This window comes from Phocoena phocoena, chromosome 3, assembly GCF_963924675.1.
Source record: "Phocoena phocoena chromosome 3, mPhoPho1.1, whole genome shotgun sequence".
Taxonomy (NCBI): Eukaryota; Metazoa; Chordata; class Mammalia; order Artiodactyla; family Phocoenidae; genus Phocoena; species Phocoena phocoena.
In genome coordinates, this window is record NC_089221.1 from 149,116,510 (window position 1) to 149,141,632 (window position 25,123).

The following is a 25,123-nucleotide window of genomic DNA, read 5'->3' on the forward strand; positions in this document are numbered from 1 at the left end:
GGATGTTTCTATCCATTTAAAAAAATAATCCTCTCACTCAGATTTTGGTTTCTGAATGCCAGTCTTCTACTTAAAAGGACCCAGGGCTCCTGGGAGAAATGACTGATTGCAGGGCTGGGACAGGAAGTGTACAAAAGAAGCCTGGGACACCTTGTGCCAGAAAGCAAAAAAATGCCCGGAGGAAAAGCAAGGGGTGGAGGTGTGTCAGCAGGCCACAGGAGCCAGCCTGAAAGAGGGCAAAGACCAACACAGGGCAATCTGAGTAGCACAATAAATAATGGCATTATTGGCTTGTTACCCAAAGAATTAAGAAAAAGGTCCAGGAGTCCATATACTGATCTAAATAAATGGGAAGGAAGGGTTGAACCTTCCTTATAGAGGAATTCCAAACAATATTTATGAATATATCCCCCTCTGAGAGGTACAGCTCAACTCTCCTCTCCTGGAGTGTGAGCTAGTGACTCACTCTTAAAGAGGAGAGAATGGAAAGGAAGTAGTAACTATGGTGGAGACATCCAGAGCCTGCCCCGTCACCGAGTGACAAAGGTTAGCATCAACCAGTGAGGAAGAGGTTGACGTAGCTGTCACGTGCCCGCTGCCTGCCATGGGATTTGATGGGAAGGGCACCTCGCCTCCGTGGGATCTTCCCCCAAAACCACAACCCAGTCTAATCATGGGAAAGCAGCAGACAGCCCCAGCCTGGGAGACCCTCTACAGGACACCTGGCCAAGACTCTTTGAAAGTGGCAAGGTCTTGAAAACCAAGAAAAGACTGAGGAACCGTCACAGTTTCGAGACTAAGGACACGATGACTAAATGTAAAATGGGATACCAGGTCTGGTCCCGGAACAGAAAACAGGCACTGGCGGAGAAATGAGTGATCTAATAAGTCTGTAGCATAGTTAACAGTATTGGACAATGTTAATTTCTTCATCTTGACAAACATACCAGGGTTATGTAAGATGTTAACATAAGGGGAAGCTGGGCGAAGGGCGGATGGGAACTCTCTGTACTATCTTTACGTCTATTATTATTCCACAATAAAGTTTATTTTAAAAGATATAAAAACAAACCGCAAGCACTTTGCAAGCAGGAAGGCTCTACCCACATTTTCCAGATGAGAAAATGGACTCAGAGAGGTGAAGTGACTTGTCTGAAGTTTCACAGCTTGCAAGAGGTGGGCCTCTCCAGTGCTTGGTGTGGGAGAGGGACCCTCCCCGTGGACTGTCCCCTGAGCAGGGCCCTGGGGCCGGGCAGTCATTTTGGAGTCCACCGCTGCTTCCCAGGGCAGGCCATTATCAGGTCAGGGGATGACCCTGGGGATCCCTGCACCCCAGCTGGCTCTGCCTCTAGCTTAGGTCGTCCAAGCTGCAGATGCCTTCTTGAGTCTGGCTGTCCACATCCCCAGAGAAGAGAACAGAGCAGCCGGGCAGCAGGATTCATGTCCTGCTCGCTTCAGATCTGGCCGAGCTGGGTTCATTCTCCCATTTAGCAGCTGGGTGACCCTGAGCAAGTCACTTCACCTTTCTGAGACTCAGTTTTCTGATCTGGGGGTTAAGTGTGATCACGCCTGTCAAGTATGGGGTATGTGCCATACTCTCAGTGCTGGACCGTGCACCTCTTCTTATCACTGTCCTCTTGGAGCCCACAGCCCATGAGGGTCTGTGACCGCAGGAGCTGTGACACTTTGTGCATTGATCCCCACGGAAAAGGTACTCGGGGTACATAAGAGGAAGAGGGCTTGTTCATCTACCCGTTCAATTAGTTTATGAACCTGGTCACAAAAATTCCCATGAGGCTTCCTGTCCCCTTCCTACCACCAACAGCTCAGGCCACTTCTTTGCAGGCTCTGCAGTTCTCTCCCTTATCGAGTATGTTTAACAATCAGGTCTGTATCCCTCTAGAATTTTTAAAAAAACATATTCAGTCTTTGAAATACCTGTGTCGTCTTTTTAAGCACAGACAGGAGCGTACTGGGCACACCGTCCTTCCCTGCCCTTTTTTAACGGACACATCCTGCACACCTTTCATACCAGCACGTAAACGGCCACCATGTGCTTCTTTCCATTGTCTGGCCGACCCACGGTTTATGTAACCAGCCTCTTGAGGATGGGCGTTCTGATTCCAGCTTATTGCTATTATAGACATCCTTGTCCATATGTTTTTGTATCCTTGTATGGTTATTTCTGTAAGGTAACTTTCCTAGAAGAGGAATTACCGGGTCAAAGGGCATGTGCATTGTGAAATGTAGAAGGTACTGCCAAGTGGCCCTCCGGGGACGTGGTTTGATTTGCAGTCTCAAGCACAGTGTGTGAGAGGGCAAGTTCCCTTGCACAAGAGGAAAGGCGTGAGCACGGGAAGCCAGCACTTAGCTACCATTTAGTGAACAAATATTTATCAGCCAGGTCTGGGGCCAGGCCGTGTGCCATGTCCTGGGACCAAATTGATGAATGGGCTTCGGTCTTTGTCCTTGAAGAGTACATGGCTGAGCAGGCAGGCAGATACAGAAACACACCATTTCGTGACGTCACGGTAAGTGCTATTAATAACTGAAGGAAACAGCAAGGGCACTGGAGACTCACGAGTCGAGGTTTGAATTTTGCCTTCTCCACTGAAGTGCTTATGTGGCCTTACACAGATTGCTTCCCTTGCTGGTGTCTGGGTCTTGGGTCCGGTGCCCCCTTTGCTGGCTGCACCGGATCTCCCACTAGCGAGCATCCTCCTGGTGTCACATTCCTACTGTCCAGTGCCTGAGTCAGTTTCAGAAGAAGTCTGGAGTCACAGAGCCTGAGCATCTTGCCCAAACATGGATTGAAAAACTCTACAGTATCAGAAGGCTTTTCTGGTGGAAATACTTCCTACCTGCCTTCACGTCTTTTATTCACTCATTCACTCAGTCAACAAATATTTATTTCATACCTCCTCTGAGCCAGGCACTACGCTAGACCCTGAGGCCCCAGGGGTGCTGAGACACTGTCTCTGTCTTTCCAGTCTGGGGACGAGGTAGGGGAAGCAGACACACAGCATGGGCTGCTGGACGCTCGGATTCAGCTGAGCAGACTCCGCACTTATCCAGCTGCTAGGTCCAAGCCTGGGACAACACACGCAGGTTTCAGAAAGAGGCCTTCCCATCCCTATACCCCCACCTCTGATCTGCATAGAGTCAGAAGTTTGGGGCCCGTTTGCAGGCTTGGAGAAAGGAAGGCAGCTAGAAAACCTGGACTGGCCTAAGTCTTCATTGACCTTCGAAAACACCTCCCGAGTTTGGGCCTGTTCATCATTACAGCAACCTGTGGGTTGCTGGGGCTCGAAGGTGGGGTGGGAAGGGTGAAAATGGCTCTGAAACGTGGGTCATAAAAGGTGTGAGATTTCAAGTGAGAAGGGTGCTTTGCCCACCTGGAAGGATTCTTTATCAGGAGGCATCACAGCTGCAGTTTGCAGGTGAGAAGGGGAAGGATGTGAGCCTGGGAAATTGGGATTGCCAGCTGGTCTTCTGCAGTGGATTTGTTCAGCGGCTGGAGAAGACGTTTGAAATTAACTTCTATGCCATGAAAACAAACAAGCCACATGGCCACTCTGTATAAACTGATGTGGGACCTGCTTAGACATAGCTTGCTGAGTGAGCAAAGCACGGTTGAAAGCATGTGTACAGGGACTTCCCTAGTGGCGCAGTGGTTAAGAATCCGCCTGCCAATGCAGGGGACATGGGTTCGATCCCTGGTCCCGGAAGATCCCACATTGCCGCGGAGCAACTAAGCCTGTGCGCCACAAGTACTGAGCCTGCGCTCCAGAGCCCACGAGCCACAACCGCGGAGCCCGTGAGCCACAACTACCGAAGCTCGTGTGCCCTAGAGCCCACGTGCCGCAACTACTGAGCCCACGTGCCGCAACTGCTGAAGCCCATGCGCCTAGAGCCCATGCTCCACAACAAGAAAAGCCACTGCAATGAGAAGCCCCTGTGCAGCCACGAAGACCCAACATAGGCAAAAAAAAATAAATTGAATTGAATTTAAAAAAAAGAGAGAAAGCATGTGTACATTATGCTGTTTGATTAGAGGAAAAACTCGTATGCCCGTGTCAGGACACAGACTGTAGGGGTGGTACCTCTGGGCAGGGGGCTGTGGGTCGGGAGTGAGAAAGAGACTCACACAGTTTGCCTTTTTATACGGCTTGATGATTTTTCTTATCGCTTGCATGTATTACTTCTTCCAAGAAAAAGTAAAACCCTTAAACTCTGTCCTGTACAGCTTTTTCAAAGTTTGGAAGAACTGGGGAGTCATTCTAGTATGCCCCATGTCTGGGTGTGGTTTTGGAGGCTTGGTGGGGACTCTGGGGATGTCCCTGCCTCGCCCTTCACTTGGAGTCTCGGGGTTCCTTTTCTTAGGGCATTGGCTCTAGACCGCTCAGGTTCCAGCCCTCCTCACCCCCACCCCCACCCCCCACCTGCCACCCAGTGTGTCCCTGGGCCACTCTCTTCCTCACTCTGAGCCTCCATTTTTACACCCTCCACACGGGCTCATACCCTCTTTCACATGGGAGTGTGCAGTGACAGGTATCTGTTAACACTCCCACAGCAGGGCATGTGGTAGGTGTCCCACGAACACTTGTTCTCTGCCTTCTTGCCTCTGAATGTATCTTTTTTTTAAAAATAAATTTATTTATTTTATTTCTTTATTTTCGGCTGAGTTGGGTCTTTGTTGCTGCGCACGGGCTTTCTCTAGTTGCAGCGAGCGGGGGCCACTCTTCGTTGTGGTGCGCGGGCTTCTCACTGCGGTGGCTTCTCTTGTTGCGGAGCACGGGCTCTAGGCGCACAGGCTTCAGTAGTTGTGGCGCACGGGCTTAGTTGCTCCACGGCCTGTGGGATCTTCCCGGACCAGGGCTCGAACCCGTGTCCCCTGTGTTGGCAGGCGGATTCTTAACCACTCTGCCACCAGGGGAGCCCAGAATGTATCTTTGACTGTACATTCTGCCATAGATAGATGATGATAATAATAATGATGGTGATAATGACAAATAACCTGGTTTCAGCCTCAGTCAGGATGGCTCAGCCAACCGGGTACAGACTGTCAAGAATGTGGCCGAATCAGCAGGTGGTACTGGGAACGTTTCTTTGCGGGAAACTGAGGGTCAACCCACTTGCCAAATCACCTTCCCCAAATCACCACACCCTCCAAAGTCTCCCTGATGAAAATCCTGATAATGAGCTGATGCTTGAGCCATTATTACCTGCCAGGCACTATTTCAAGTCCAGTTTCTGTGCTGTGGAAATTCTCAAGCAGCCCCATAAGGCAAGTGCTACTACTGGTGCCATTTTACAGATGCGGAAACTGAGGCAGAGAGAGGTGAATTTAATTTACCCAGGGGCACAGCACGTGAGTAGTGGGACCACACTGTGTGAGCCATTGCCCACGACATGCTTCTGTGATAAACCCAGGTCAGGCACACTCAGCCCTTATCCTGTATTCTGGGGGCTGGCTCCCTGCCTTACACGAAACCTATTATTGCCTCCTGTGTGCCCAGCCCCAGGCCAGGCACTGGAGCTGTGGAGTTTTTGCCTTCCAGGGTATCTATCAGTCTAGCGAAAGGGAGAGCCACAGATCGCATTTGGAAGGTGTTCAGATAGAGGCTGGGAACACAGAGGAAAGAGTGACCAGCTCAACCTCTGAGGGTTGGGGGAGCTTCTCACCAGAAGGGACATTTGAGTTGGACCTCAACCTGCGAGGGTGAGTAGGAGTTCACCAGGCAGAGAGGATGACCAAGGAAGAGGAGGGAAGATGGGGAAAGACATTCCAGACAGAGGAACCATAGCATATTTAGGGGAGAGCACATGGCTCGAGGTCGCTGGCTGGTTAGACGTAGGGGGAGTATCTGGAGATGAGTTGAGGGCCAGCCCCTGGGGCACTTGTTATGTCCTGCCCCAAGGAGCGAGTCCAGGGTCACAAAATCCAATCTCATCAAGGGCCAGGCAGGCGAGAGAAATCCAGGTGATGTGGGCCGACCCTGGAGCTCCATTCTGCTCTCTCTGCACTTCAGACTTGTAGGACCCCAACTCTTCACTGTCACAGAGAGTTGTCCCTTCTTTTGAAGCAGAGCACTGGGTATCCTCACGTTCTCGCCTCTGCTAGGGACACGAGCACAATGTTGATGGGACCACAGCGGGTGGTGATGGAGGGCAACCGACACTCTGCCTCAGCCTTGGAATCTGGGTGGCAGGAGGGGATGGTGGGGCCTGCCTGTAACAAACTGGTGAGCTCAGAGCCCCTGTGGGAACAAGGGCTTGAGTGTTCTGGAGCAGCCAGAAATCTGGACTTTTATGTGAAATCTCTGGATTGTTCAATGTCAGCTCCAAATTTTAAAATATGCATCAGTCGAGCCAAACAGAACACATCTGTGGGCCACCGATTTGCAGCCCTTACTTTCTGACTGACTTCTGCATGAGAGTGCTGTTACGGAGGGAAGGCGGGCTGGCCCCTTGGAGGATCTGCCTATTTGTGGGCATGGGGGGCTGGCTGGGGAGGTCCACACGGGAGGGTCAGATCAGTTCCAAAGGCGGTCTACCTTTCTGACAGTGGGGCTGCTTCACATTGAGGCCAAGAGTAAGAAGGGGCTTTGGGGAGGGTCTGTGGTCCTCTGTCCCCCACCCTGTAAGCAACTTTTCTCTGAGGGCAGGGTCCGGGGGTTGGCTTCCCTCCATCATTGCCTACCACCCTTAACTGGGTGTCTGTGTTGTTTCTTCCAGTCTCTATCTGCTGCTGCCTCTTCATCCTCTTCCTTTTCCTCTCGGAGCTCACCGGATTCATAACGACAGAAATGTAAGTTAACATCGCCCACTGGTGAGGCATTCCAGAGCTTCTGGGGACCCCAGATGGGAAGAGAGAGGGGCTTTACAAAGGAGAGAACCTTCTACCTCCTGTTTCCAAGCCTGTGGCATCCGTCACTCCTCTGTTTCTTAAAAGGGTTTTAAAGCCAGAGCGGAAACCAGCATTGCTTTGTTAAAACTGAAGAGAAAACTCTGGTTCCCTTCTGGGGTCAGGGAGGCACCTCCCGGGTCCGCAGATGAACAGAGATCATTTGCTGATGTTTGCCGTCCCTGTGTGTGGCCAGTGAGCGTTTTTCCCTCTGAGTCATCACGGGGTCGTTTGATGTTAAAGCTGGAAGAAGTTAGAGAAGAATGGGGGCAGTTTTCTACCCGAGGCGGTGGAGGGGGCGGAGTTCTGACATCGGAGCCTGGCCCCCCTCAACTGAGCCCCCTTCCCCGTTCTAGGCCCACACTGGGTGAGGAGTCAGCACGGGCTTCCTGGCAGCGGGTTGACGCACTGTGAATCCATCCGCGGTTCCTAGAATCATCGGTTGTTCAGATAACCTAGTAAATGCTCTGGGGCCTGTGTAACACCGAATGCCATTGGAATTATTCATTCACGACACAGCCTCATCAGATGCCCCTCTGAGCTGACTTAGACCCAGAAGCTTCCCGCCTTCACCTCTGGCTTCCAAGCCTCTGCATTTCCACGTTTATAACCCAGAAAGTCATCACGGGGCTGGGCTCTGGCCACCCACTCCCCTGTCCAACACCGGAATTTTCTTTTGCACTCATGGAATTTCTTGGTTTCCTGTGGCCCCCCCCCCCCCCCCCCCGTCAGCCACAAGACAATAGGAAACTGAAAACATAGCTGCTCAGCCCAAGGTGGTCCTTGTTGCTCTGTAACCATTACCGCCATAATCCTCAAACAGCCCTGGGAGGTAGTTGTCCCCTCTTTATAGATGAGGAAACTGAGGCTCTGAGAGGTGAGGGGACTTGTCCACTGACTTGCCCACCACCCACCCACCCCCCCATGCCCCAACTCGTTTCTGAATATAGCTTCCGCCCTCCTCTGACGTGGGAGAATTTGTCTTCCCTGTCTGTCTGATCCTGTTTTTAACCCTGATGGCACCAAAGCCCCAGGAGCCTCGTGGAGTGTTGGAAAGAACACTGGACAAGGCCTTGGGAGATCCAGGGCCAGGTCCTTGCTCAGTTACCACCTGCTCTGTGACAGGTGGCAAGTTGCCAAACCTCTCTGGGTCCCAGTATTTCTGGCCAAACAAGAGAGGGTACATCAGAGGCAAGGCTTCCTTCCAGGTCTGGGGAAGCTTGTTTGCCTCCCAAGACATAACTCCTTGACCAGGCAGGGGTCAGACAAGGAGCTTTGTTCCCCCTGGACTCTGTCCCAGTCAAGTGTGCACATTTGGGCCACTGGATATTTCACGGGTCATCCCATCATGATTTGGAGGTGGAAGCAGGGAGAGCAGCCAGAAATTGAGACCTGCTGGTATTATGAAGGACCTACTGTGTGCCGGGCACCTGCTGGTCTCTCCAGGTCACGCCCCATTCCCTGGGAGGGGGGCTTCTGTGCAGGCCTCTCATGTTCTGAGCCAGGTGAGAAGCGGTACCCAGGTGACAGCAACAAGGAGGGAGCCCTGACCGTATCCCAGGTGCCAGGTGCAAGGCCTTACCTATTCCAGGCAGGGACACGGGCAAGTGCAAAGGCCCTGAGGCAGGAATTACCTGGTGTATGTGAAGACAGAGAGCTGGTGTGTCTAGAGCAAAGTGAGCAGGCAGGGAGAGGAGAATATGGAGCAGGTGGACCCAAGTCAGGCCAGGCTCTGTACACTGCCATGGATTAATGGCGATCATCCTTGGTCCTGAGCCCTCAGAGGTCAGGCATCAGGTCTGTCCGATTCACTACCATGTGACTCCATGCTCAGAGAAGCCAAAAGTGCAGGCGGTGGACACAGATGGTCCACAAGCAAACACAACGGGATGTATCAATTAGTGATAAGGGCTCGGAAGAAAAAACAAAGCAGGATAGGAGATAGAGAAGGTATGGGCTGTTTTGTGAGGCTTTAACAAGATTATTTACCTTCAAAGGTGCTTAACGTACTTTAAGATCCATATCCCCTTCAGGCATTTATTCATTTCATATTTCTTCCCTGTCTAACGGGAAAAAGGTTGTAAGGCCACTCAGCACCTGTCATGTAATGAGTACTCTGTGAGTGTTCGTTTTTTTGTCTCCCCGCTTGAGTTAAGAAGGGGCCCTCCCTCACCTCCAGCTGACATTCTGAGAGGCAGTTCGTTCAGCCAATCATCAGCTTAGCCGATAGTGAGGCAGGGTGCCGAGGCAGCACCCCGACAGGTGAATTTGGACGTCAGAGCTGGTGACTGCAGCAGGAGGTGACTACAACAGGAGGTGACTGCAGCAGTCACTCTTGTGACTGCAACACACCCCACTGCTGCGTGCAAGGCACTTGAGCAAGCCGGGACAGCTCACTCCGTTTACCAGGGCAGGACTCACTTCTTTCTCAAGAGCACAGTGTGTTCCCACTGCTCTGTCCCCTTTCCCTCTCCAGGACTTCCTGGCTCCTGGAGGCATTCTGAACATGCTGGTCCCACCACACCCCCGGAGAGGAAGAGGGGCCATTCATTCAGTGTTTGCCTTGTGTCTGGCCCTGGGCTAATAAGCACTTCCCCACTGGCAGTGAGAGGGCTGGGGGAGAGGCAGAGCAGTGGGGGTGAGAAGAGAGACCTGTCCGGGCCAGAGGCTCCATCCACGATGATGCGGTGACCCTAATGCCTCCTTTCTCTCTGCGGCCTTGTGCCCAAGGCGCAAGAGTTGCCCAAAGGGCGTCCTCGCGGGCGAGGGCTCCACAGGAAAATCCAGAGGACAGAGGATTGCACCTTGGGGTCCTTCCTCTGTCAGAAGCTTCCCCGACCCCCGGGAAGCCCTGCTGATCCGGGAAGGACCGCAGGTCACAATCCTTTTCCTTTTCTGGGTGGCTGGCCGTCCCTGGCAGTTTTGTGACCACCGTGGGTTGGCCTCCCCACCCCCGCCGTGAGATTGTAACCCAAGGAAATGAGGTCACCTCTGGTTGGATCAGCACTGCTCTAACGCTGGCCTGTGGTTATCAGTGACATAAGAGGCCGTTCTGGCCCGGCCCGATGGGGAGGGAAACCTGTTTGGGTGATGGGACTTCAACCTGGACATTAATTATACTTGGGAAAGTGGCCCCCCAGGGTGCTCTGAGGCTCTGTGTTTGTAAGGGAGCGGCATCCTGGCCACAGAACATTCCAGTCTGTGACTCCCCAGGCTCTGGCTGCTCTTAATTATTAACATGATGAGGATTTACAATAAGAAAATGTAGTAACTGGAGCTCTCCATTGATCATTTCTAGCTTAATACAACTCAGACTTTTCAGTTGTGATTTGTAATAGGCAACCCCATGCCAGCCACCTAAGCTAGCCCTTTACAATGCTCATCTTACTTAAAGGTCACAAAACCCCTTGAGCCAAGTACTGCTGCTGACATTAGTCTCACTTTATAGCTGGGGAAACTGAGGCACCAGGAAGCTAAAACCACAGTGCGGTTAGTAAGTGGTTAGAGCGAGAGTCAAACCCAGGCCTGGGGCTTCCCTGGCGGTCCAGTGGTTAGGACACTGCACTTCCACTGCATGGGGCACAGGTTCGATCCCTGGTCAGGGAACTAAGATCCCACATGCTGTGGGGAGTGGCCAGGAGGGAAAAAAAACAAAACAAAACACCCAGGCCTGTGTGATGCCAAAGCCTAGAATTGGTACCCAGACCCCCATAGCCCGTCCTTTTCTGCCCAGAGCATTCTGGAGCCCCGCGGACATGGCAGCTGCTGCTTTTTGGTCACAGAATAGTTCACTGGGAGACTTGGATGCGCCCTTCTGGGGGGAGGTGGCCTCACAGGTGGGAAGCCATTGCCCACCGAGTTGGAACTTGGACGTTACCTTGAACTGTATCCTCACACGCTCTAGTAGGAGGCCCAGAGTGGGTAGGCCCGTAACTTAGCCAGGAGGAGGAGCTCGACGGCTCCCTAGGAGCCCAGTTTACCCACTCTGAGGCCTGGATTGTGAGCCAGGGCCAGGTAGGGAGCCACAGTCATCACATGGAAGAGCGATGGGAGGCCTGAAGGCTTCTGAGCATCGAGTGATGGGATGGGGTTCGTGCCTCGGGAAGATCACCTCTTGCAAAGATGGGTTTGGGGCGGGGTGACCCTGGAGTCCAAGGCCTGGTGAGGGGGCTGGGCAATGACCCAAGGCAGAGGGGCTGAGGGTCCCAGGGTGATGGCTTTGGAGAAGGGGGTGGGGGCAGGACTAGGCGGCTGCAAAGAGATGCTTTGGGGACATCTGCCTGGTAGGTAATAGGTACACTAACTTACACCTGGGACGGTCCGGATTTAAAACTCAAGGTCCCGGAGAGCTTGCTTGCATAACCTCATCCCTCCCCTCCCACTCCCACCCCAAGCCCTTTACTGCGAGCCACACTGCCGGGTAAGTTTCCATTAGATCAAATTATTAAGCATGGAGGTCAGCGACTTTGGGCAGGAATCTGAAGTATTCAAGTGCTCTTCTAAAAGCAAATAAAATTGTTTTCTGTAGATGTCATTGGACTCACGCCTCAGCCTAGAATTTCAAGGCCCTCCGTTACATTCCACCTACTCTCCCCCCACCCAAACCTCCCTGGTCCCTTTCTTCCTCTCTCCCTACATGGCCACTGCTCACTGACCCCCACGCAGTCCGACGCAGTCTGGCGTCCCCCACCTGGAATGTGCCCCCGCCCCCCGCCCCGAGCAGAGGTTGTGAGCACGAGCTCTCTGCTGCCGCTCAGGGAGCCCTCGTCCGGGGCAGAGCTGCGGATGGGAAGGAGGCGGATGCTGCAGCTCCTGAGGTGTGGTGGGTAGAGATGACAGAGGGAGGCTTGAGGGGGACACAAAGGGAGTGGAGCCCTTAGCACCTCCTGTCCTGTAGGTACTTGGGCCATGGGTGGTGTGGGGTGGGCATCTGCAGATTATCAGAAAGATGGTGGCCCCTGCATCGCAGGTCTGCTTGGGGGCCACCAGCCTCTCGGTCTTTCATTGATCCTGCCCCACCCAGTGGAATGTGGTGGAAAAAGCGTGGTTCTGGGCATCAGTGGCTCCAGCGTCCAGTCCTGCCTCTGCCTCTTCCTCTTCCTGGCTGTGTGATCTTGGTCAATCTTTTATCTTCCTTCCTCTGAGCCCAGTTTCATCCTTGTGAAAAGAGAACAGTAACTCCTATTAAACGCTGGCTTGCTGTTTAAATGAGATAGTACTGATATATGTGCAAGGCCCCAGCACAGTGCCTGGCACCGGCTGGGTGCTCAGAACCAGGACATCTTGGATTAGTTAATAAGCAAGGCAAGCTTTTGTGTGGGCCTTAGAATATACCAGGGGCCTTGCACACATGTTTCATCCTCACCACAGTGCTGTGAAGTGGATCCTGTCGCTGTGCCTGTGATTATCAACTCGGTAAACATTGTGATATTAATAATAACAATAAAAGTAGTGAACATTCATTGGGCACATACTGTTTTCTAAGATTATGTCTATGGTTGTCCCTATTTCACATCTAGGGAAATTGAGGCTGGTGAAGAAGGCAAAGCCCCTTGTGGAAGGTCAGCCAGCCAGTGGGTAGCAGAGCTAGGATTTGAACCCTGAGAGCATGGAAATCCAACACGCTGCCTTATTCTCTTTACCCAGAGGGGCCTGTGCTCTGTGCTAGGCCCTCAGACACAGATGATAACATGCACACCCCTGGCCCCGGGACAGCCTGCAGCTTTACTGCGACTCCTCACACAGGCCTGTGAAGTAGCTGGAACCATTATCCCTCTTTTTCTCCTTTTCTTCCTCCCCTCTTTCCTTTTGTCCTTTCCTTCTTTCTCGTGAGGTATGTGTATAATGTACAAACGTCAAAGTGCACGAATGTTAAAGGTGAGGCTTGATGAACGCTTGCCTGTGTTCCCACCCGTGTCACCATCGCCCCATCAAGACAACATGTCTCCACCTCCCGAGAGGTTCCCTGGAGCCCCCTCCCAGTCAGGAACCACCACCACCACCACCACTGTTCTGACTTTTATTACCATAGATTGATCTTGCCTATCTTCAGACTTCATAGAAAGCTTTCCCAGTTTTACAGTTGAGGAAACCGAGGCTCAGAGAGGGGAAGCAACTAGTCCCAGGTCCCCCAGCTTCCAAGTGGCAGAGCCAGGAGGTGAGCCCACGTCTGTCTGCCACTGCCCCACGGGTTCTCATCACCCATGCTGGTGACGGGAGGAGTCAGGCCCACAAGAGCCCCCAAACAGCGGTAGTGAATCCACAAAAAGCATTGATTTTCCCTCCAGGTGGGCTGATTTCTAGCCTCTGTTTGCCTTTTAAAATCAGTTCAGCCAATAAGGTTAACTAGCCTTGGCAGGCACCTGCGAGTGGTGCTGAGGGCAGGCCTGCAGCGCTGGCATGGGGTGGCAGGAGCCCAGGAGCCCTGGAACATTTTCCTTGGACGTGGAAGGCGGCTGTATCGACCTCACTGGGCAGGCGGCACAGGTGATTGAACCGTGTTGATCCTGCGGCCCGGAGCCCTTCCGGAAGGTGCCTGGGAGCAGCCAGTCCTGGCCTTACGTAACCAGACTGGCCCCAAGCTCTGTAGGCCGGTGAGTTTTCCATCTCCTCCCCAGCACTTCGGCCCCTGTGTCTGGGGCGGCACTTCAGCCCCGGGGAGCCTGGGCTCCGTGGGCTGGGAGAGGCCTCCTGGGGCCTCGAGGGTGAGCTCACCTTGGTGCCACACCTGGGATTCACCTCGCTCTGTGTTGAGGTCACCTCCAGAGGATTGCCAGGGGATGACATCATCCCACAATCCCTCAGTGATGTGCAAGGGCCCAGCCTCCCAGGTAGGAAAGGTGAGTAGCTTCAAGGAAGAGTCTCACTCAGCTGGGAAGGGAAGCTGGGGGCGCTCCCTCCGTGATGTTCTGTTAATCACTCAGTGATCTCATTACTCAGCAACCCTACAGAGCTGCGAATTAAGGCAGGGGTAGAAATTGGGCGCTGAAGGCTTAAGAAAGACCATTTGGCCGTGGAGAAGTTGATTTTCCTCCAGCATAACCTCCTGTGGTCCCCAGAGCTCCTCTGCCACTGGCTCATTTGTTCTTCCTGATCTCTGACGTGGGCCAACGCTATGAGCCTGCCAAGCCCAGGCCCCTGTCTCCTCTCTCACACCCTGTGGCCTCAGAGGACAAGGGCCCTGCTCAATTTCTCCTTTGACCCCGGATGCTGAGGACGAGAGGGAGGGGAGGCGGCATGAGCCCTGGAGAGCCTGGTGGAAGGCAGACCTGAGCTGGGGTTCCATCTTGGCCAGCTCTTGCTGTGTGACCTTGGGGATGGAACTCACCTTCTCTGAGCCTCAGTTTCCTGGTTCTAAAATGGGGATCAGCGGAATTCCCTGGTGGTCCAGTGGTCAGGACTCCACGCTTCCACTGCAGGGGGCACGGGTTTGATCCCTGGTCAGGGAACTAAGATCCCGCGTGTCGCGTGGCACAGCCAAGATAAATAACTAAATAAAATAGGGATCAGGACGTTTCACAGGAGCAGAAGGGATACGATGAATGCATATAGGCCTGATTGGGGCCTCTCCTGGCTTAATGGCCTGGAGGCCCAGCGATCTGAAGGCTAAACCGAGTCTGTTGCTCTCTTGTCTCTGGGAATATCCTTGTGACCCCCACAAGGAAACAAGCTCTAGGTATCTTTCTGAGCCTACCTTTTCTTGTTAATTGGGCATCAGCTGTATCACACTAGGAGCCAGGGGCACAAAGACAGGGTCTTAGTAAAAATGAAGTGCCCTTGCCCTGGCCGGACTCATTCTTTCACAAAGAAGTGGCCATTTACAAGGCTGTCTTAGAGACCAGTTGCTTAGAGCTGACAATCCTTTATTTTACAGCCTGTGGACAGGACCCACGGGGCCTGATTCATGTTTAAAATAACCACAGCCCGGCCACCTCAGGCACTGCCCCCTAGCTGCCTGTTAGGCTGGCCTTTAGAATCGGTGCCCTCTCCCCGCGGGGAGTTTACCTGGGAATCAGAAGTGAGCTTCAGCCACAGCCATCTGGTGTCCACTCAGCAGCTCCTCGGCGGTGTCTCCAAGTCACCTTGAGCTCGGCACGGCCGTACGGGACTCGGTACCTTTCCCTCCGCGATAGTCCTGCTTCTCTTCCAGGGGCTCCCAGCCCAGTGAATGGTTCCAGAAAGAAACGTGGCCATCTGCTTGCATGCCTCCCTCGACCCGCCCCTGTGCCCTGTCCATCAGCGAGTCCTGGCTGCTCCGTACACCATACCTGCGTCCCTCCCTCCTCTCCATCCCCACCACTCTGGGTCCAGGCCACCATCTCTGACCTGCACCACTGCAGCAGCCTCCCAGATCTCCCTAGTGCACAGGGCCCTCTGGTTGGTCCTAAGCCTCCAGAGGGATCCTGTCGAAGTGCCAGCCTGACCGTGCTGCTGTGCTTAGGATCCAGTCTGATGGCCTCTGGCCCACCTAACCTGCCCCCCGCCCTTCTCCGACTGCGTCGCACCCACTTCCCTTTGCTCTGTTGCTGCAGCCGTGGTGACCTTTGTCCAATTACCCCAACGACCCATGCCCTTCCCGCTTCCAGACCTCTGCAGTGCTGTCCCGACGACTCTCCCTCCCTCTTTGCCAGGACAGCCTACTCATCCTTCAGACCTCAACTCCCAGAGACGGCGTCCCAGCCCACTCTCCCCAGGGGTCCATCACCCCATGAGTCCCTCGCACGGCACCCCGCAGCTTTCCACCAAAGTTGGGATGAGGTGTTTGTTTAGGAGCTGAGTGATCTCTCTAAGCTCAATGAAGGAAGAGACCGTGTCTGTCTGGTTCCTCACTGTCTCTAGTGCCTGCCAGGTAGTAAATGCTCAAAAAGTATTTGTTGAATACTTAGCATATTGCTGACAGATCCCAGTGTGGTGCCATTGTCCCCAACAGCAAGGTCGCCTAGCTGTCCACGGAGCCACCTGCCCGCACTGTACCTCCCCCGCCCCACCTAGATGCCCACGTCCCTGTCCCCGAGGGCTGCAGGTATGTTACCTTACATGGTAAAGGGAACTTTACACATGTGATTATGTCAAGGGTCTTGAGATGGGGGATGATCCTGGGTTATCCAGCTGGGCAGGATGGAATCACAAGAGTTCTTACAAGAGGGAGTTAGGAGGTCAGAGGAGAGAAGATGCCCTGCGGCTGGCTTGGAAGATGGAGGAAGGGGCTATGAGCCGAGGCCTCTAGAAGCTGAAAAGGGCAAGAAAACCGATTCTCCCCAGGAGTTCAGCCCTGCAGACCCATCTCAGACTTCGGACCTCCAGAAGTATAAGAGAATAAGTGTGTATTGTTTGAAGCCATTAACTTGGTGATAATTCATTCCAGCAGCCACAGGAAAGTAATACGTGTATTAGTCTAGCTGTGTCTAGGGCTTTGTGAGAGCCTGGGTGAGGATGAGTACCCAGAGAATCCTCGACTTCTCAGCCGGCTGGGGGGTTGGGAGGGTGGGGGGGCTGAGTGGGGGGAGCTCAAGAGAGGAGGGAGTCAGGAACCGTGTGCCTGTTGGTACCAGGCCCTGATCCCTAGAATGGTCTCAATTCTCATGTGAGTGTTCAAAACACCCCATTAACAGTGGGTGGTGGTATCCCCGTTTAACAGAAGGGTTCACAGAGGTGAAGTTATCTCAGAGGTGAAGTTATCTGCCTGAGTTCCATAGAAAAGTGGCAGAGTCAGGATTGGACAGTGAATCCGTCTGACTCTGTGCTCTTGCCGCCATCCCGTCCAGTCCTCCTCCCCTCCTTCTAAGGGGTAAGGCCCGCATTTGGAGAGCGCCACGGAGATGGGAGCCCTGCCCACCCCCACCCCCGTGCCTGAGCAGGTCCAGGCTTCCCCCAGATGGGAGTCTGGGTTGTCTGAGCAGTGGTCACCAAGTGAAGTGTCCCTAGCTGTCCCCTGCAGCTGGGATGGGTGTCCCCATCTCAACAAGGCTTCTGTACTTGTCTCCTTCAGTGTGAACGAGTTGTACGTCGATGACCCGGACAAGGACAGCGGGGGCAAAATTGACGTCAGCCTGAACATCAGTCTACCCAATTTGCACTGTGAATGTGAGTATTCCCAGCAGCCCTCTGCTCCGGCAAGACACTTCCTCTAGACAGTGCTGTGTGTGCAGAAATGGCGAGATGACCGGGACAAGTTAAGTGGATGGCAAGCTGCAAACAACGGGCAGCAGGAAACTCTCCCCACTTTTGTGGGGCAGGACGTAATCAGATGTGCACGCACTTGGATGTTTTTTGGAATAAGAAAACACAAGACACTGCCAACGGTTTATCTCTGGAGAGTAGCCATGTTGCAGGGAGCGGGGGGGGGGGGGGGCGGGGGGCGTGGTGTCTCTGAGGTCACGCTCCCAAGAAGTAAAAGGTAGATTTTCTGCAAGTGGTTTATTGAGAGAGGGCTCCCAGGAGGAACCTGTAAGGGCATGAGGGAGGTGAGAAGACAGGCAGCGGTGTGTCTTCAGCTGACGTCTAATTGCGGCCTGATCCCACAGGGAGCCATGGGGTGTGAATGACATCGTAGTCTGTCTCGCCTGGTAGCAAGGGGGCTGGGCTGTTAGTATCCATATCCTCGGCTGATGGCTACAGGGCGGTGTGGGGGGATGGGTGGGGGCCGTGTAACCTCCCAAGCATCCCAAGGCAAGGGGACCTCCAACCAGCCAAGAGCAGTCGCCGGGAGAAGGATGCAGCTCTGAGCTGTCAGCAGCCGTGGGAAACATCCTTTTTGACTTCACACTCCATTGTGTGTCTGTGTGTTTTGTTTTGTTTTGTTTTACTTGATGTGTTTCAACCAGGAGGATGAATTACCTGTGGAAAACAAAACCTATTGGGAGTCTGGTTTAGAGTCAGATTCTGGCTCCTTTGTTTACGAAAACTGTGTGACCCTGGCTAAGGTGACCCCTCCGAGCCTCAGTTTCCTCAACTGTGAAATGGGCGTAGTGCCATCTCTTGCTTGAGGTTGTTGGGAGAATCTAATGAGCTGGTTCCTAGATTTGTTAACAAGCAGGCTGGGTTTCCAGCTGTCCCTCTGCCCCAGCCTGGCACGGACCCCATGCAGGCCCTTCTCCTCCTCCCTCCCTTCCTCCTGAAAGGCAGAACATTGGGCGGGTCTGTGGCAGAGATAGGGAAAGATTCAGCTCTGTTATTGCTTTTGGTGAGAATTACATCACAGTTTTGAATGCACAGTGGGCCCCGAGCCAGGAAACCTGTTGAAATGGGTTGGTTTTATTTTTATTTTTTCTCTTTCTCTCAGAAAAATAACTTGTCTGGCAGCTTCTCATTCAGGAGTTGGTTGTGTCTCTGGAGCAAAGAAATTCTTAGGCCAGAGGACTGGGGCCAGGGGGGCAGGGGCAGGAAAGGATGTGGTTCCAGGCTCGGTCCCCGCTCCAGGTGGTGGCCCAGGAGGGGTGGGCGACCTGAAGCTGCTGGCTGTGCTGATCCACCGGGCCCTGCCCACCCCAGCGGCTCCCACTAGAGCCCCACACTTAGGCTTTTCTTTAAAAGAACTTCGAATTTTTATTATAGGAAAAAGAAAATGTGTGCTCACTATTATACCTTTGGAAAATCCAGAGCAGCAGAGAGAGAAGTCACCCATAATTCCACCCCCGCTGACAACATCAGTTGACGTTTGATGCTGTTCCATCCGGTTGGCCTTCCGTTCCCTGCATTTCTAAACATGGCTGAGATCATGCTGCCTGTGCATTCTCATATCCTGCTTTTAAAAATAATCTTTTTCTGGTAAACAACTAATACAGGGATACATTTTTTTATTTTTAAAAAAGATACATGTTCAAAATACAGAAATATATAAAGAAAAAAGTAAAAGAAGTACGTGCTTCCCACATGTCAACCACCTCAGAGGAAGCCCCTGTTAGCAGTTGGGACCCCTTCACTCACCCCTATGTATCTCTGTCTGTCTGTCTGCAAACATATGTCATGTTTGGTGTTTTTTTTTTTTTTTTTTCTTTTTACATAACCGGGACCCAACTACAGGAAACCTTTCTGGCATTTCTTGTTTTTTCCATTTATATCTTGGAGCTGTTCTTATATTACTCATAATATTAGTAAAATAATAACCACAGCTGCCATTTATTCAGCTCTTACTCGGGGGCAGGCCCTGTCCAGAATCCTTTGGCCGTGTTTGTGCCTTAAGATGAGAGGTGCTCTAGCAGAGTAGCCAAAGGGTGTGGGCTCTGGATCCAGACTCTGTGGGTTTCAACCCAAGCACCACTGTTTCTTAGCTGTGAGGTCTCAGGCAAGTTACTTAACCTCTCTGTGCGTCAGTGTCCCCCAGTATAGGATGGGTCTGATAATATTATCTTCCCCACAGGGATGTTCAGATGGTGCCTTCTTATGGAAAAGGCACTTGGAAGAGTGTCTAGCCCATAGTAAGTTCTGTTTTATTTTTTTAATCCTCGCAAACCTAGGATAGAACAAGCAACTGAGGCACAAAAAGGTTAGGTAACTTGCTCGAGGTGCCACGGTGTAGGGGGCAGAGCCAGGAACCACAGGATAGGACAGACAAGGACAGCCCAGGCAGCCCCAGAGCTCAGACTGCCCCTCCCCGCGTACGGGTTTAGCTCATTCCTTGTACCCACTGCACAGCATTCCGGAGGGGGCTGTGCCATTGACCAGTGCCCCGTTGACAAGCAGTTGGGTTGCTTCCAGTCGTCCCAATTTCAAATAAGGTTGCCCAGAGCCTTGTGCGCACGTCTGGATGTGTGTGCGTCTGGAGGACGGGCTCCCCGGGGGTGGAACTGCTGAGTCAAACGGGGACCTGCTTGCATTTCTTTAAATCCGAACATTACGACATCAGCATTTCCCACGTACGACAGACCCGGAAGCATCATTTTTAGTGGCGCATCACACTCCCTTCTATGGATGGGCCCTCGCGTACTTCCATGCCCATTGAGGAAAACTGGGTTCTTCCCATTTTTCCCTTTTACAGTCAGCTCGCTGAAAATTGCTTCCAGCTGCTCTTTCTCTGTATCGCAGCCTGCTTTCTAGCGCTCCTATCAGGGAAATCTCTGCATTTCCATAGTTTACAGGGGTCCTCCCTTGCCTCGTGGACCATCTCAGGGAATACAGTTGGCCTGGGCCTGCCCATTTTGCAGGTTAGGAAGCTGAGTCACAGTAGGTGACGGAGAGTCACATTGGAGTCAGGACCAGGACTCCGGGCCCCAGGCTTCCCGTTTAGTGCACTGAGGAACCCAGAAAAGTGCCCACACTCCTGGAGGGCAGGGCCTGGAGGAGCGGGCATTGGGTAAAGGAAGGTGTGAATGAATGACTGCCTGAGCCTGAATGATGCCCAGGGAACCCAGAGACTGTCTGAGATGTAGTAAGTGCTGACATTTATTATGTACTTGCCACCTACTGAGCATCAGGCCCCGTTCTAAGCATTTTCGACACATATTAATTATCTGACCCTCCTGATTCTCCAAGGAAGCTTTACTTGTTATCCCCGCCCACTCCTCACTCCCTCCCCCCACCCCCGCCATTTACAGAGACGGAAACCAAGGCATCGAGAGGTTAAGTGCCTCAGCCAAGGTTGCAAGCTGATAAAAGGCAGGGCCAGGATTCAGACCACCTCCCAAGCCTGAGCCTCTGCTGCCTCCCTGCAGCCTCACAGTTAGCAGGCTCTGCACCCCTGCAGCCTGCAGTCCTCCATCCCTGGCCCACTTAGCTACTGCCTTCCCCGACGCTTTCCAGCCGGCAGTGGCAGTGGCAGGGGACAGGAGCGCTCACTCGCTCTCGGTCCAGCCATCACTTTCTCCTCCTCCTCTGCTGGCTGACCCTTTCTCTGTGGCTCTGGGCCCTAGACTGTGAGCTCCTGGATGGCCGGGGGCCCTGCCTGTCCATGAAGTGGATGAATGAGGGGTCCCGAGGGGAGGGGACTGGTCCCGTTTTTCTGGATGTTTGTGACTCTTCTCTCCTTGCCTCCTGCAGTGGTCGGGCTCGACATCCAGGATGAGATGGGCAGGCACGAAGTGGGGCACGTTGACAACTCGATGAAGATCCCGCTGAACAATGGGGTAGGCTGCCGCTTCGAGGGGCAGTTCAGCATCAACAAGGTACAGAGACCCTGCCTGGTCCCCTCTCACCTTGTTCCCCATCCCCGTGGTCCCCTTCCTCCCTGGAAACTGGATGGTGGAGCTGTGTGCCCACTTGCCCTCCCTTGTGTCCAGAGCCCTGACAAGCTGAGGGCCAGCATCCAGGCACCTGACGGTTCCTGCTGAGAATCCGGGGGGGTTGGGTTTCAGGCTCCCTGAGGTTTGGAGCCCCAGCTGGCTGGTTGAGGAAGGAGCTACTTCTCTCCCCAACGCAGAAGGAGTGGGTGGTGAGAAGACGATAGAATTGGCAGCCCTGAGCCCAAGTGTGCGTTCTAGCCCTACCCCATCTTGGCCAAGCAATGCCCTCCAGGTCACTAGACCTGTCTTAACCTCAGTTTTCACACCTTTAGGCTGAGGATGTGATGATATAATAATATGATACCTTCTACTTTACAAAGTGTATGTGATGACTAAATGAGCTATTACACATTCATTCATTCAAAACACTTTTATGGAGCACCTGCTGTGTTCCAGGGTGGGTTCCTGGCTCTGGGCAATGCCTGGACTAGGTGGGCAGCGTTCTTGCACTGGCGGGGCTTCTGTTCTAGTGGAGCGAGGCAACAGTGTGCAAGGTGAAAAGCATTTCAGTGGGTGGTAAGTGCTGTGATGAGGAATGAAGCAGGGGAGGAGTGAGAGTGGATGGGTTTGAAAGTACCTGGTCAGCTCCAAAGGACCATTCAGGTATTGCTGTTGTTTTGTCGCTAGGACCAGGAACTTCAGATCCTAAGTTAAAGGTGTGAGCGTGGTGCATTTGGGAGAGCTGGGGAATCCCGGCAGCAGCCAGCACTCCTCTCGGCTCTTTTTTCTGTAAGATTGATTTCTTTATTTTTGTGTGCCGAGTCTTAACTGCGGCGCACGGCATCTTCATTGCCGCACGCAGGATCTTTGCTGTGGCATCTGGGATCTTTAGTTGCTGCATGCAGGCTCTTAGTTGTGGCATGCGGGATCCAGTTCCCTGACCAGGGATCGAACCCAGGCCCCCTGCATTGGAAGCACAGAGTCTTAACCACTGGACCAACAGGGAAGTCCCTTCTCGACTCTTCTTATGTGTTATCACAGTGGAGCCTCTCAACAACCCTGTGAGGTGGCACCATTTTACAGATGAGGAACCTGAGACCCAGAGAGGTTAAGTATCTCAGCCAAGGTTGCACAGCTATCCCCATGTCCCACAACTCCCCTTCCCAATCCCAGCCAGGCTGAGCCACTGGCTTCTGCCTGGCCTCCCGTAGCCTCTGCTCAGATGCCCTTCCTCTAATCCCTGCCATCTCAGTCAGAGGTTGCAAACTCACTGGCCACACACAACCCCAAAACCAGTTACATTTGCCCCATACAGTATTCAGATCCATCAGAGCCAATATCAAAAGACCGGCAGTCCAGATTTCTGGCTTTTAAAAGTCAGAGGCTCTAGCCGCACTGGGTCCGAGTTTCACTGGAAACAACGATCTGGAGCTAATGACCCCTTTAGGCAGTGAGCCGTCCTTCCTGCAGTCCCCGCTGGATGGCTGCGAGGCTTGGCCCAGTTGCCTGGGACACCTGGACCTGTCTCTCTGTCTCCACATGGTCTCCCCATGTGGTTTTCTTCCATGACAGCTCAGGGCTCCTTAAGTGCTAAAGCAGAGACTATCGCTTCTGCCAAACTTTATGGCTTAACAGGAATTAGGTGCTGGCCCGGGTTCCATGGGGGAGGGGGGGACCACCCAAGGGTTCGGGTGCTGGGAGGTGTGGTTCACGGGGACTCTCTTTGCTGATAAGCTACCACACGGGGTCTTTGCTGTGCCCCGTGATTAGGATTTATGGTGCTTGTGATGGGAGCCATTTGAAGGTTTTAAGCAGGGAAGCAGTACAGTCGGATTTATGTTTTGTAACTGAACTATCGAATACAGTAGCCACCAGCTCCGTTTAAGTTGATTAAGATTAAGTAAAATTCAGGCCCCCAGTCTCACTAGCCACACTGCAGGCGCTCCATAGCCCCACGTGGCTAGTGGCTACCGTGTTAGCACAGATAAGAAACATTTCCATCATCAGGGAGAGTTCTCCTGGACAGCAAACCTTTAGAAAGATCACTCTGTCGTCTGTTTGGGGAGAGACTGGACAGGACCAAGAGCAGAGGTCACAGACAGTGCTTGTGGCAGTGGCATTGGAGAGAAGGGTCCGGATTAGGGAGTGGAGTCAACAAGACTTACTGATCAGTTGGTTGTGGGTGGTGAGGGCAAGAGTGGAATCAGAGAAACCTCTTCAGTTTTTGTCTTGACAACGAGTCAGACCCATTTTCTAAGTATGGAAACTTGGGAAAGCATGGATTCTGTGCAAGGTGGGGCTGGGACTCGGTCCTTCAGTTTTGGACACATTTCATTCAGGATTCCCATTAGAGATGTTAAATTGGAAGTTGAGGGGGTGCTTGTGGAGTGCAGGAGAGAGCTCTGGGCTGGAGATGTAAACGTAGGAGTCATCGGTAAACAGATGATGGTCTTCATAGGTCTACATCAGAGCTGTTCAAAGTGGGGCCCTCAGATTGCAGCAACATGGATGGACCTAGATGATTATTATACTAAGTGAAGTAAGTCAGACAGAGAAAGACCAATACCATACGATATTACTTATATGTGGAATCTAAAATATGGCACAAACTTATCTACAAAACAGAAACAGGCTCACAGACATAGAGAGCAGACTTGTGGTAATCAAGGGGGAGGGAGAGTGGGGAAGGGATGGTTTGGGAGTTTGGGGTTAGCAGACGCAAACTATTATATATAGAATGGATAAACAACAAGGTCCTACTGTATAGCACGGGGAACTAATTGTATTCAATATCTGTGATAAACCATAATGGAAAAGAATATTTTAAAAAGAATGTATATATGTGTATAACTGAATCACTTTGCTGTACAGCAGAGATTAACACAACATTGTAAATCCATTATACTTCAATAAAAACAAACAAAGTGAGGCCCCCAAACCAGCAGTATCAGCATCACCTGGAACTTGTTAAGAATGCAGATTCTAGGGCTTCCCTGGTGGCGCAGTGGTTGAGAGTCCGCCTGCCGACGCAGGGGACACGGGTTCGTGCCCCGGTCCGGGAAGATCCCACATGCCGCGGAGCGGCTGGGCCCGTGAGCCATGGCCGGCTGAGCCTGCGCGTCCGGAGCCTATGCTCCACAACGGGAGAGGCCACAGCAGTGAGAGGCCCGTGTACCGCAAAAAAAAAAAAAAAAAAAGAAAAGAAAAGAATGCAGATTCTCAGGCCCCACTTTGGATCTACTGAATCTGTGTTATAACGAGCCCCGCAGGGGATCCTGATGCCACTCATGTTTGAGGATCATTGGTCTAAGCTAGGTGACCTAGGGAGAGGTGTAGAACGTTCTAAACCTGGGGTCCACAGACGCCCCAGGGAATGCAGATGAAATTCAAAGAGTCTGTGGACCTGTATGGGGGAAAAAATGACGTTTATTTTTACGAAGCTCTAAGTCCAATTTAGCGTTCTCTTCTGTGATGAACGTAGGCAATGAACCATAGTAGCATCAGCAGCACCCTTGACCGTGTCACCAGTAGAAATTGCCGATGTGAACATCACATTAAAATTGTCACAGATCATTCTGAGATGCTGTTTACGTTCATTGCTGTTTTGAAAGTACAGTAATTTGTTGATCCGCGACCAGGTCTCATTATTTGCTGCATTAATAAAGACGCATGTGCAAATGTTTGATCTATTGTAATTACTGTTTAAAACATCGTTTCTTTCCTCTGTGATCCTGTGTGTTTTATGCATTCGAAACTTTTAAGGCATTTACAGCGTAGGTGTCGGCAGACTGGCAACGGGTCCACGGCACCAAAAATGTAAGAACCTAAGGTCTTGATAAGGATGCAGTTTGAGGACCGATTTCCGGTGCATGCCAGTGTTTAGAAGTGGGGAGGAAAGATAGAAGGAGCAGCCAGATAGGTAGGGGGAAACCAGGGCTGAGTGGGCCCCAGAATCTGGAAGAGAACATGAATCAAAGAGGAGGGCTGGTGCTGCAAGGATGGGGTGGACCACTGACCCGTGTGCTGCAGGGAAAGCCCATGTGGGAGAGAAAGGAGCCAC

At 52.5% G+C, this 25,123-nt stretch overlaps 1 protein-coding gene across 1 annotated transcript in view; it reads left to right on the forward strand.

Moving 5' to 3' along the window:
• Positions 1–25,123, forward strand: part of ERGIC1 (endoplasmic reticulum-golgi intermediate compartment 1) — a 71,701-nt gene that overhangs the window by 18,980 nt on the left and 27,598 nt on the right. The window contains 3 exon segments of the mRNA XM_065873744.1: positions 6,739–6,811; positions 16,896–16,990; positions 20,882–21,006. Of these exon segments, the coding sequence (XP_065729816.1) occupies positions 6,739–6,811; positions 16,896–16,990; positions 20,882–21,006 (293 nt within the window).